At 37.9% G+C, this 14,133-nt stretch overlaps 1 protein-coding gene across 1 annotated transcript; it reads right to left on the reverse strand.

The window, feature by feature from the left end:
• Window positions 1–11,340: 11,340 nt before the first annotated feature.
• Window positions 11,341–14,133, reverse strand: LOC133819027 (serine/threonine-protein kinase BLUS1). Its single transcript, XM_062252165.1, has 2 exons — window positions 13,488–14,133; window positions 11,341–12,847 (listed from the first exon to the last, which is right to left on the reverse strand). Exons 1-2 carry the CDS (start codon window positions 14,002–14,004, stop codon window positions 11,517–11,519), a joined length of 1,848 nt encoding a protein of 615 aa, XP_062108149.1. The 5' UTR covers window positions 14,005–14,133; the 3' UTR covers window positions 11,341–11,516.

Consider the following 14,133-nt stretch of genomic DNA (forward strand, 5'->3'; position numbering starts at 1 on the left):
TTGTCTTGAGGAAATGAGGGTTGAGATTGAACAAGCCTTCAACTCTTTAAGTCAAGCACTTTCTTGGAGAGTTCTTGGAGAAAACTAGAGATTCTTGGAGCTAGAGAGAGAGATAGGATAGAGAGAGATTGGAGAGAGTGATCAAGTCTCCCAAATCAATGTTTTTGACCCTTATATAGAGTAGGCATCATCATTATGTCTAACCAATGGAGTTAGACTTAAAAAACACGTCATTTTTGCATTTATGATTTTTCACGTAATACAGCAGGCGATGCATCACCTACTAGGGTTTCTGGAAACCCTAGGTGTTAGGCGATGTCTCACTTCTTGGGTGGTGACGTATTGCCACCCTCTCTGACTTTGGACACTTCCAAAGGTCCCAAAAATGCTCCAAATGCCACCAAACATTTTGGGAACCCTTAGACACTCTCATGTATCAATTTGGACCCAAATTTTCATTTTATAAGTGCCTACAATTGAAACTCCAATTCACATCTTCATTATGTGAATTCTACTAAGTGTTTATACCTTGCTTGTATTTTAACACTTATCATTTGTATTCAACCAATCATAACATTGATTACTGTAGAAAGATATAAGCTTGGAGGTATGCTTCCAGAGAAGCTAGATTCACTAGCTGACCAAGAAATACAGGCCGAGAATGATAATTAGGGTCAGACCCCTCCGCCAGCTCCTGAGAACTGGCAGCAAGTGCTTGTTGATTTGTAAGCCAGATTACAGAGGCAGGAAGAAGAGATCTGCCTCCTGAGACAACCACAGGTACCTGCAGGGAATGTTCAGCCAGAGGTGCCACCTATGTTGGTGCCGATAGTAGCATAGCCATTAGAGGCTGGGAACAGATGAGAACCTCTCTATGAAAGGTTCAGGAAACAACACCCTGCAATTTTTTAGGGTAGTGCAGATCCGGCCAAGGCCGAACAGTGGATGAGTATGGTTGCCACTATCCTAGATTTCATGAGGGTAGTTGGTAATGAGAGGTTGGCTTGTGCCACATACATGTTTCGGGAGGATGCCCGAATTCGGTGGGAAGTGATATCCCAGACTAGGAACGTGAATACCTTGGATTGGGAGGAGTTCAGAACTGTATTCAATGAAAAGTATTATAATGATGCAGTTAGGGCTGCAAAGGCAGAAGAATTCAGTAAGCTGCTGCAGGGAAACATGTCAGTGACAGAGTATGCATTGGGGTTTGACTGATTAGCCAAGTTTGTTGCAGAATTGGTGCCCACTGATGGGACAAGGAAGGAAAGGTTCCTTCAGGGGCTACAACCTACGATAGCTCGAGATGTTCGCATTACCACTGTGCCTGGAGTGACAACATATGCAAAGGTGGTAGAGAATGCCCTTATGTTAGGATTAATGCCCTAAAAGCATGTAAAAACATTTTATTAGTTTTAAATAAAAGTACAATTTTATTATATTTGAATGTTATAATTATTGTTTGAATTAATTATATAATAATATGAATAAAATTCCTTATTGAATCATGAGAATATGATCTTGTATTAGTACGAGAGAATTAAGATAATATATAATGAATAAAATAGTCAGTAACATATTAAAGTAATGAATCTTTAATGAATGGTTACTAGTACGATTTGATAAGCATGCGAGATGCAAGTAATCTAGATTCAGATTACTGATGTGGATAGACATCTTAGTAAAGTTGTTGTATATAATAGAGATTATATATGACAAGACCGATGATAATTAATTATTTGTATAAACTTGTCGTTTGATGTAAAGATTTAATTCTTGTCATACTAGATGATCATTTGTAGATCATGGTAAATCCTGAGTATTCATGAACTCCTGTTTATGTTTATTGAATCTTTTGATTCACTCGTTAAGGTCTCTTAGAATAATGAGGCTAATGACTTTTGTTTTGGAGATTCAATATCATGGATGACTGGGAACATGAATTACAATATTGGAATCCATGCTTTCCTAACAGATCTAATATTGGTTCCCTTAAGGGTTGATTCTGGAATTGAATAGTTATTGAGCTCAAATCTATAATTATATTATAGATTAATTATTCGCTAGTGAATTAATGGTACTTAAGGATCAAGATGTAATTAGAAGGGTAAAACGATAATTTTGACCAGCTCTAATTACCGAACCAATAATGGAGGACATAACTACATATATTGATTATATCAATGGACTACTAGAGAAAACTCTGTAAATATAATTCTATAAATACTTAGAGTGTAATTTCATATTTATAGTGGAGCAATCATGAAATTAATAAATAAGATTATTAGATTAAAGAGTTTAATTAATAATCTGGTTTATTGGAGCTTCGTATTATAGGTCCATGGTCCCCAAATCACATCTGTCCTACATTGTCAAGGGTAAGGATGTCAAAAGAAAGATTTGTTAAGAGAAATGACTAAATTGCAAATGAATTAATTTTCCAGGGCAAATAAATAATTATTTGATAATTATGGGTAATTGATTAATTGTGAATTAATTAATTATTTAACTAAAGTTAATATTAATCTTGTTTGGATTAATATAAAGAGAGATAATAATAAATATCTTATTTATAATATGACATTTATTTAATTAATTTAAAAATGATATTTTAAGATAAAGTTAATTTTGAATTAACTGATATTTATGTTGGAATAAATATCTTGTCTTAAAAGTTGATTAAATAAACAAATAAGAAAATTAGGGAAACCCTAATAGGGCTAGGCGACACACACTGTATAGTTGGCGCCTAGCATCAGGGTTTTTTATCCCTGGGATTTGAATTTTGAATTTCAAATAAATTTGTTTAATTAGTTATTTAATTATTCTTTTTAAATATGATTTAAATAGATAATTAAATGAAAATATCTAATCAGTTTTAATTTGAATTATATTTTAATTAAATAAAGATTATTTAATTAGATTAAATATCTTTATAAATCTGATATATGTGATATTCAAAAAAAGGATAATCATACTCTCTCTAAAAAGTGATAGTTTTCTCTAAATCTGAAAACTATTCTATACCTTCTCTATGTCAAAACTCTATAGATCTCATGTGTTGAGTACATCTAGGGAGTCACATAAATCAACCTTTTGAATCCTACGTGCCCACACACATCCTTGTGTGTTTGAGGATTGGTCTGGAAGATCAGGGTGTGAGATCTCAGAACACTGGATAGGAAGATCGTTGATTTATACAAAAAGACTCAAGGACTCTTGATAGGCTACAAGAGGTAATCCCTGATCTCTTTGTATGTGATTTAATATTATATATGTGTATGATCCTAGCTGGTATTGATATTTATTAAAATGGGTCCATATATTTCACTGCGTACCTTTGATTTGATCATTTAATACCAACACCTTACTTTAGAGGGCACAGAGAACAAAATCTGGCACGAGAACGCAGCCAGGAGAGATACCAGGAGAATGAGACCTCCATTTATTGGTTCAGGTAGGGGCGGTGGCCCAAGTGACCAGAAAATGAAGGCTTCAGATGTCTTTTCAGCTCTAGGCCCTGATAGGAGGCCGTGGTATACAGATAGGCCACCAGGGCGGTAAGAGGGCTGGAGGACTTACCCAGAGTGCGCCAGGTGTAGGAGGTGCCATGTGGGAGAGTGTCGAGCAAACACCTGCTTTCTGTGCAGGATAGTGGGACACTTAAGGAAAGATTGCCCGAGAGCAAGAAAGGAAGGACCAAGGAAGGCAGACAACTCGACTCCAGCTCAAGTGTTCGCATTAACGCAGGCAGAGGTTGAGGCTGAGGCTAGTCCCTTAGTAGTGATAGGTCAGCTTTCTAGTGTTGGAACCTCTTATATTGTTTGATTGATTCTGGTGCTACACACTCTTTTGTTTCTAATAGAGTAATTGATAGACTGTGTCGGCCATGTGATTATTATTCTGTTGGGTTTGGAACCTTATTGCCTATGGGGGAGCTGGTAGTCTCTAGAGATGGGTCAGATCATTATTGGTGACAGTGGATGGTAGAGAGTTGTCAGTTGATTTGAATGAGCTAGCCATGAACAACTTTGATATGATTCTAGGAATGGATTGGTTAGTTAGATATGGGGCAACCATTGATTGTAAAAAGAAAAGGGTAACCTTTGAGCCTGAGGATCCCTTTGTATTTGTTGGCACTGTGCATGGACCACATGTACCCATGATATCAACATTGAGGGCTAGAGACCTACTACGAGGTGGTTGCATAGGATTCCTAGCCAGTGTGGTGGATACCACTTAGTTCGTGCCAGTGGGACCAGAAGAGACTAGATTAGTCTATGAATCCCAAGATGTGTTTCCACAGGAATTTCCAGGGTTGTCGCCAAAAAGAGAGATAGAATTTGTTATTGAACTGACACCAGAAACAGAGCCAGTGTCTAGGGCACCATACATAAGGACCCCGGTAGAGTTGAAGGAATTGAAGATACAGTTACAAGAGTTGTTAGACTTAGGTTTTATTAGACCCAGTTTCTCTCCATGGGGTGCGCCAGTCCTATTTGTGAAGAAGAAAGATGGTTCTTTGAGGATGTGCATTGACTATAGGGAACTTAACAAGTTAACCATTAAGAATAAGTATCCTCTGCTAAGAATAGATGACCTGTTTGATCAGTTGCAGGGTAAAAAGATATTCTCAAAGATAAATCTTTGATCTGGTTATCACCAGTTGAGGATCAAGAAGGAATATATATCGAAGACAACTTTTTGCACCAAATATGGGTATTATGAGTTCCTCGTCATGTCATTTGGTTTGACTAATGCCCCAACAACTTATAATGATCTAATGAACATGGTGTTTAAAAATTATCTACATCGGTTTATGACCGTTTTCATTGACCATATTCTAGTTTATTCCCAGACAGAGGAAGAGCATGAGCATCATCTCAGGCTGGTACTACATAGACTGAGAGAGCACAAACTGTATGTGAATTTCAAGAAGTGTAAATTCTGGTTACCACAAGTGACTTTCCTTGGTCATATTGATAGTAAAGATGGTATCAAGGTGAACCCAGCTAAGATTGAGGCAGTCAGGGCATGGCCAAGACCAAGGAATGCCTCAAAGATCAGGAGTTTCCTTGGATTGGCAGGTTATTATAGGAGTTTTGTGGAAGGGTTCTCAAGGATTGCTACCCCATTGACAGAATTGCACGAAAAAACCAGAAGTTTGCATGGTCAAATAGATGTGAGAACAACTTCCAAGAGTTGAAGCGGTGATTGATTATAACTCTAGTACCGAGTCTTCCAACAGATTAGAAGAAGTTTGTAGTGAACTGTGACGCCTTGAGACAGGGCTTGGGTTATGTTCTTATGCAGGCGGGGAAAGTGATTGCTTATGCATCATGTCAGTTGAAGGAATATGAGCAGATGTACCCCATTCATGATCTAGAGTTAGCAGCGGTGGTCTTTGCATTAAAGGTATGGAGGCATTACCTTTATGGGGAGAAGTGTGAGATATACACTGACCACAAGAGCTGAAGTATTTCTTCACGTAGAAGGATTTGAACATGAGACAAAGGCATTGGATGAAGTTGGTAAATGATTATGACTGTGAAATCCTGTATCACCCAAGAAAAGCCAACGTGGTGGCAGATGCCTTAAGCCGGAAGGGGCTAGGGAAATTATACAGTGCGAGACAGATATCCAAGGAATTGGCAAAGGATATGACCAGAGCTAGAATAGAGTTAGTGGTTGGTCTGTTAGCCAACATCACACTACAATGTACTCTTTTGGAGATGGTAAAGGAAAGTCAGTTGAGTGATCCACAACTGACAATGATTAGGGGGAAGTCCTAGCTGAAGTGGCTAGGGACTATACAATGTCAGAGATGGGCTTACTGAGATTCAAGGGACGGATCTGTGTTTCGATGGATACTGTTATCAGATGGGAGATTCTGGATGAATCTCATACTACGCCTTACTCTTTGCATCCAGACACCACGAAGGTGTATCAGGATCTGAGGACTTTGTATTGGTGGTCTATATAACTGAGTATGTGGCTAAGTGCCTGACATGTCAGTAAGTCAAGGCTAAGCATCAGAGACCAACAGGGTTATTATAGCCTCCGGATATCCTAGAGTTGAGATGGGAGGATATCACAATGGATTTTGTGGTTGGGTTACCCAAGACCGTGGGTCAACATGATTCGGTGTGGGTTATCATGGATTGATACACCAAATCAACTCACTTCTTACTAGTGAGGATGACTAATACAGTTGACCAGTATGCAGATCTCTATGTGAGAGAGATAGTGTGCCTTCATGGGGATCCGAGGTCGATTGTATCAGATCTAGACCCCACATTTACTTCCAAGTTTTGAGGAAGTTCGCAGAAGGCAATGAGACACAACTGAAGTTTAGTACCACCTATCATCATCAGACAGATGGACAATCTGAGAGGACAATACATATATTAGAGGACACATTGTGATCATGTGTGCTGGACTTTAAAGGGTCTTGGAGTAAGTATTTGCCTTTGATAGAGTTTTCCTACAATAACAGCTACTAGTTGATCATTGGAGTATAGCTCCTTATGAGATATTGTATGGTAGGAAATGTAGATTGCCCATTCACTGAGATGAGATGGGAGAAAGGAAATACTTGGGTCCTGAGGTAGTTCAGAGGAACAATGAGACTATTGAGAAGATTAGAGCTCGGATGCTCGCGTCTCAGAGTAGACAAAAAAGTTATGCAGATCCGAAGCGCAGGAACATGGAGTTCCAAGTGGGAGACTATGTCTTCCTTAAAGTTTCACCATGGAAAAAAAGGCAAGTTCAGCCCTAGGTTCGTAGGGCCGTTTGAGATCCTGGAGAGGATTGGTCAGGTGGCCTATGGATTGGCCTTACCTCCGTCATTGTCGACTGTACACAATGTGTTTCATATTTTGACGCTTCAGAAGTATGTGTTAGATGTGAATCATGTATTGAGTTACGAAGATCTGGAGCTGCAGGAAAATCTTTCCTATGAAGAATAGCCAGGTCAGATACTAGACAGGAAGGACAAGGTCATGAGGAACAAAACCATATCTTTGGTTAAGGTATTATGGAGGAACAACAAGGTCGAGGAGGTGAGCTGGGAATTAGAGTCCAACATGCGGGATCAGTATCCTGAGCTGTTCCGGTAAAATTTCGACGACAAAATTCTTGTAAGGAGGGGATAATTGTAATGTCTCAATTTCCCTAATAAGGTTTAGTGCCTTGATTATGGGGCTAGGAGGGCAATAATTGAATATTATGTGCATGTTTGTGATTATGTTCATGATTACATGGACTATGTGAGTTATATTATAATATGACTATATTGACATGTTTAGGTGTATTAAGCATGCATGTGGGCCTGCTTCTTATTAGAATGGTATTTTCATAATTTTGACTCATTGATGGTATAATTGTAAATATATGTGATTTATGATTGAGATCACATTATTATATGGATATATTTGAGTTATTCGGCATGAGGAGATCCTAGTGAGAAAGTTAGCAATTTAGTCATAACAGGGTCAAATACCTGGCTCGGGGTGAGCTTGGGGGTATTTTGGTAATTTGGTAAATTACCAGGATTTATTGAGTAATGGGAATTAACTTGGTGAAAATTTGGTTTGATAGATTTATTTGGGAATATGTGGGGTAATTTAAGATTAACGAGAATTATGTCAAATGACAATTTTGCCCTTAGAAATGTCTTGAAAGAGAAATAATAAGGCAATGGTATATTGGTCTTTTGACCATGTGGCTAGTGGGATTTGGCTAAGGCTCAAGAGCTGAAGCTATTCACGTTTTCCCTCTCTATTCTCACTGGTTAGCCATTTTGGAAGAGCACTCAAGGGTACTCAAAAGGGGTTAGGCCAAGCTTGGATTCTTGAGGAGATTGAAGGGGAGTTAAGCTTGTGTCAAGGGACTTGATGCAGCTAGGAGTGTCTGCACCTAAGGAGTTCGAATTTCCCTAGAGGAATTCATAGGTAAGACCTCTGTTTTTGTCATTCTGATGGTGTTCTTGAGTTTCTTTTAACTTTGATTCCTAGTGGTTAGTGTATGGGTGTTTTGTGGTGAGATGAGTATTGTGGTTTGTTGCCTAAGCTTTGTGGTGTGTTTTGTTGTCAAAATTCTACTGGAATACTTGTTCTTAGGTCGAACTTTGATTTGGTTGGGTAGAGAACTCTCGAGTTTGGAAATTGGGGAAGAACACTTATGTTATGGGCAATTTTTGGGTTTTTGGTGACCTATCGCGACCGTGCTAGTGTCCTAGAAGAGGTGGAATTTGAATTGGGAATGAGTCTTGAATTGAGGGGCGCGACTGCGCCAGGGGTCGGCGTGACCGCGCCAATGCCCTGGAACACCCAATTTTTCTGTGGGCGCGACCGCGCCAGGTGCCTCAAAAAGCTGTTTTACTGAATTTTAGAGGAAGGCACATAGGGCTCGGGAATCCGGTTTGGGAGCCTACTTGGGGGCTCGGGGTACATTTTTAGCGCCCCATTAACTAGGAACAGTAATTATGGGAGTTAGAGTCCTGATTGGAACTCGAGATTTGGGGTTGATTCCTGATGAACGTATACTTGTGTTGTGACTAGGGTACCGCTAGGGGTCGGGACGGGATCGTGCTCGGGGGTTGTTGTTAATCAAATCATGATTGGACCAGAGGTAAGAAAATTGTACCCAATACGTGATGTATGTGATTAGGGCTTGGCCCAGTTGTTAAATATAGATATGATTAGGGCTCGGGCCCCTATAAATGAGCATGATTATAATTGTGCCTACGAATATCTGATTAAGCATACTAAAATGCATTGTATTTTTTTATATGATGAATATGTTATATGTATGATTATTCCTGAGTGGAAAGCTTGGCTTATAAGCTGTGGTCGGCCTTATGCGTGCAAAACGCATGCCGCTATGGCTAGGCCACCCTGGGAGTGCAGTATGCACTTGTCTAGCTTGGATGTCACTTGAATAAATGGAAGTGTGATACACACTTGTGTGACTCTGTAGTCACATACTTTTATAATGTGTCTGCTTGGTTATAGTTATTACAGCTAAGCATGTTGTATATATTCTGTTGACTATTTGAATCTGTTTAATTAAGTTTTCTTATTGAGCATTGGCTCACGGGTGCTATGTGGTGTATGTAAGGGTAAGGAGAAGCTTGACAAGCTATGAGTTGGACAACAATAGGGACGATGTGTACATATGCAGTCTGCTCGACCGCCACGACCGAGATATCACAGAGGAACTAGGGTTGGATCCTATTTTTCCGCTTAGGTCGGCTTATTTTGTAATCCTTGAGTTGTAAATGACTTTTAAACTTCCATTTTGGGATCCCATGTAAAGACTAAATTTTTTAATGAAAATGTTTATTTATTTGACCAAAATCTTTAATAAATGAGCTATTACTTAATCACATGTTTTAGTCCAAATGACTCGTTTAGCGAGTCCAACATTATTTTAAACATACGCCGTAACGGTCTCTGATTAGTTGGGCGTTACACGACATCTTCACCAAACATCTGCTTATCAATCGGTTCTCAATCTTGTGTAGAAAAATGACCGTTTTTCCAAGGCCGATCAATTTGAGAGGACGTGTTGAGCAGGGTAGTTAGTTTATCTGTTTTGTTATAACAAGAGTTCGTTGAGTGGTTAAGTTTCTGTTAGCCTGTTCTTGATTTCCCGCTCTTTTGCTCTGTTGTACTCCTTGTTCTATAAATAATAAAGTTCATAGCTGTTGATTCATTGATCACAACTCATTTTCCTCATTTACTTTCTTCATTTTAATTGGCGGTAGATCCAGAGAAAAAAGTTTCGACAAGCAACCTCCCATTTAGGGTCTTCTCCGGTGCCGCTCACGGCGAAATGCAATGGGGCTGTTGTGCTCCTATTTGCGTGGGTTGAACTCGGCAACTAGGATGTGGTTTGTCTAACTCAGATCTGGATCTTCCATGTCTTATGGATGTGTCTCCCTTCTCATCATATTTTGGTGGTGTATTAAATATTTTGTTGATATTAACTATTTCTTAAGGGGTTTTGTTTGCTAAGTACGTTTGGTTTGGTTGTTTATCCTAGAGCTGTAAATATGGGTTGGGCTTTTGAGCACGGCACAAAACTGGCATAAGCCCGGGAGGCACGAGCACGGCACGACACGAAAAAATATGGGCTTGGGCCAGGTACGACACGAAAAAATATGGGCTTGGGCTAGGCACGGCACGACACGACAAGCCCGAAGGCACGACACGAAAGCACGAACAAACTAGCCCGAAAGCACGACACGATAAAAAACCCGATATTTTGACATTAATAATCATAATAAATTTTTATATGTCAATAATTAATAAATTAAAATGATAATATATGTCTTATTTTTCTCAATGTTTATATTTTTATAATTATATTAATTTATTTTAAGATTTGTTAGTTAAATTTTTAGCATTTATTAGTAGGTATTAAAATTCTAATAATTATCTTTGATATAATTTTGTGTAAAATATTGTTAAAAAATATATAAAAATATCTAAAATTATAATTTAAACAAAGAAATGTATTTGGTTTGGTAGTAAGTCCATTGATGGTTAAAGAGGAGGTGGAGGGTTTAATTCTCCATCCTTACATTTTTTAGCAAAAAAAAAGTGGGCCTAAAAGTGGGCCCGAATAAGGAAAGTGGGCCGACACGAGTACGGCACGATATGAGCCCAGCCCGAATTTATCGGAGGCACGAAAATGTGGGCCGGGCCGGGCCGGCCCACATTTACAGCTCTAGTTTATCCTGTGGGTATACTTATTGGGCGATCCCTTGGCATTGTTGCCGTTGTTTGCTCACTCTTATCATGGGAAGTGATTTGCCATTGTTGGCTTATTGCAGAACTTTATTGGATTTAGTCCTTTGTTCATTATGAATGAAATCTGGATTTGTCTAAAAATATAGTATATGCGTTGTTATATAAAAAATTCAAGATAAAATATATATTTATTTAAAAATTATTTTCTCAAATAGCTTTTTATATATAAATTTTTTTAATCAAATTTTGGGTTTGTCATTTTGTTTATAGCCTTAGTGCCCGTATTGTATTGGATTTGCGGTTTGCTTTTTAATGAAGTTTATCATTCCTTCCCAATAATAATAATATCAAATATATTTAGTTTCAAACTATTAAAAAGCTTGAATATTTTAAAAACTTATTATTAGCTAGCATCAATAAACAACAATGACCATGTACCAGTTTGTTTCTCTTTCATTTCAAACAAAAAAAGAATAATTAAAAAAAATAAAAATTACACAAACATTAAATTAATGGCTCCATTAAAATGTTAAACAATTATATTATTAACACAACTAATCACTATAGTGGAGCAACACAAAAATGCGCAATCTAATAACACATATTTTAATTTTATAACTATTATAAAATATTCATAACCACGTGATCATGTAAAAAGAAAGAAAAAAAATTGTTTTGGTCAGGTTATTATACACAAGCAAGTAATAATAATTTAGAATATTACATGTTCATCAACTTTTCGAAAACATTAATATATAATTATACATAATCATTATTACTTGAGATAGAAGAAATCTGATGGTTGAGAAACTCGACCTCCATTTCCAAATCCAAGCTCTTATTCTTCTCCATCTCCAGCTCCCATCTCAGCTTCTCAATGGTCTGCGCCAAGTACTCCTCTCTACTAATCATCGCCACCGCATGATCTTGATGACCACCTTCATCGGCTGATCCCAACACCTTCAAAACCTCCATTAATACACGCCTCTCTTCCTCCACACTCCTTCTGATAAGCTCAATACCTTCCAACATTCTTTCCCTATCAACACCACCACCAATTTCACTAGGCCTCGACTCGCCCACTAACTCACCAACACCACAACTCGTCCGTGATGACTCACTAAACTCGCCAACTGAACTAGTAGGGTCGATAGCTTTTGTGATGACTTCACTACTACTACTTATTCTGACTAATTGACCCGCTGAACTCGGGCTTGACTCGCCCATTAACTCATCAACACAACCACTACCATCTTGTGACTCACTAAACTCGCCAACTGAACCAGGGTTGATATTGATATCATTTTCTTTGCTACTATTAGCTTTACTAATGATGGTTTCACCACCAAAACGAACCTGTTTCACAACAGAATCGTCTTCTTCTTCTTCATTAATCGGCTGAGTTGGGAACACTGGCTCGAGTTTGAACCCGTCTTCATTGAAGTTCCACCCACTAATCCTTCTCTGCTTCTCTCTTATGCCAGATCCACCGTCATCATCATCTTCGTCGTCGTCGTCATGATCACGGTGATGATGAAGAGTAGTAGTAGCAATAGTATTGGCCAAGCTGTACCTTTCTTCAACACTAGATAAGCCATGTAAAATGTTCTTGACAAGAAAATCAGGACCTTTATTACAGTTCTTAAAGAAAGGGTGCTTCAAAAGCTTATCAGCACTAGGTCTCTTGGCCGGGTCTTGGTTCAAGCACAGGCCAACCATGTCCTTAAAACCCTTGGAGAATCTCTGCTTGTTTTTGTTTTTGGTGTCGTGCTGCTTTTCGTAGTCGGAGAATCGAAACCTCTTGGTGATCTTCAAGAGGAGAGACTTGGAAAGAGGGAGGTGAGACAATGGAGGACAACCGTGAGCTAATTCCAATGCTGTAATCCCAAAAGACCATATGTCAGCTTTGAATCCGTATCCGTTGTGTGAGTGAATCACTTCCGGTGCCATCCAGTACGGAGTGCCGGTCACGTCTGTGAGCGACGACGACGACATTGACCATCCACGGTTCGAGTTTGACTCATAGATTGAGGCGGAGACACCGAAGTCTGCTAGCTTAACGGACCCGTTTGCGTCGATAAGAATATTACCTGTCAGGATCATATCAAACATCAAGTATAACAAAGAATACAATAAAAAATAGTTGCAAATTTTTATTTATAAGTAATAGATAGTTGTGTTGAAAAACAAAGGCCTTTTTTTTTTAAATTGTTCTAAATCATATAAAATTTTATTATATAAATTTTATTTTTTCTAAATTTTTTTTCTCAAATTATAGTTAGAATAGGAGAAAATAAAACCTTTTAGAATTCATTTTTTTCCTACTAAAATCCATTCTAAATTTTTATAATAGAATTTAAAAAAATATATTTTATATATTCTAAATTTTTTTTAACTCTAAAATAATCTAAAAAACAATATTTTATCATTTTTTGTTTAATAAAAACAAATGAATCTTTTAGTTTTTTTTTCTTCCCTAAAATCCAAGCTCCAAATCGAGAGTAAAAAGATAGAATTTTTTTTAGTGTTTTTTTAATTTGTTTTTCCCATCATAAATCATAAATAGTATTGTTTAATTTCTACTCGTAATATTGTTAAACTACATATTGCTTTAATTAACGTATTATTTAAACTTTAGTTATACCACCTTAATTAATTTGAATTATAAACTATAAAAATATCCCATTTATACAATTTAATCGTATATAAAATATTTTTTTTCAACATTACCTGCCTTAATGTCACGGTGGAGCTGGCCTTGATCATGGAGATACGACAATGCATTTAGTATCTCCTTAAGAACGACGGCGATACTGGGCTCCGACAAACCGTTGGGGAAAGAAGAAGCGATAATGGATTGTAGCGAGCCGGCGGACATGAAGGGCATGACCACCCAAAGACGACGGTCGACCATGAAAGAGCAGTGAGCGTTGAGTATGTTGGGATGAGAAAGGAGTGACATGATCTTCGTTTCACGTCGAACGTTATCAAAATCGACACTACGAGACTTGTTGTCGAGATCGATGGATTTGATGGCCACGACGGCAGAGTTCTTGGGCAAACATATGGCTTTGTAGACAACAGCACTGACGCCGGCTCCGATCTCATGGACGATTTTGTATGAGTTTGAGTCCAATGGGTATTGTTGGACTGCTACTGGTGATGATGATGATCTTATTCCTTTGCTTGTTGTTGATATTTCATCGTTGTTATAATCATCTGCTTCTTCTCGAGCCATGAAAGGCATTAATATTATATTATATATGTATGTTTGAGATTGAATGTAGTAGTATATGTATATAATATACTATTATATATGGAAGTGAAAGATAAAGAAGAAGAAGCAATTTTCTAGGGAGTATGTATTGATTGTTTA

Source organism: Humulus lupulus, chromosome 2 (genome assembly GCF_963169125.1).
Source record: "Humulus lupulus chromosome 2, drHumLupu1.1, whole genome shotgun sequence".
In the NCBI taxonomy this organism is placed as follows: domain Eukaryota; kingdom Viridiplantae; phylum Streptophyta; class Magnoliopsida; order Rosales; family Cannabaceae; genus Humulus; species Humulus lupulus.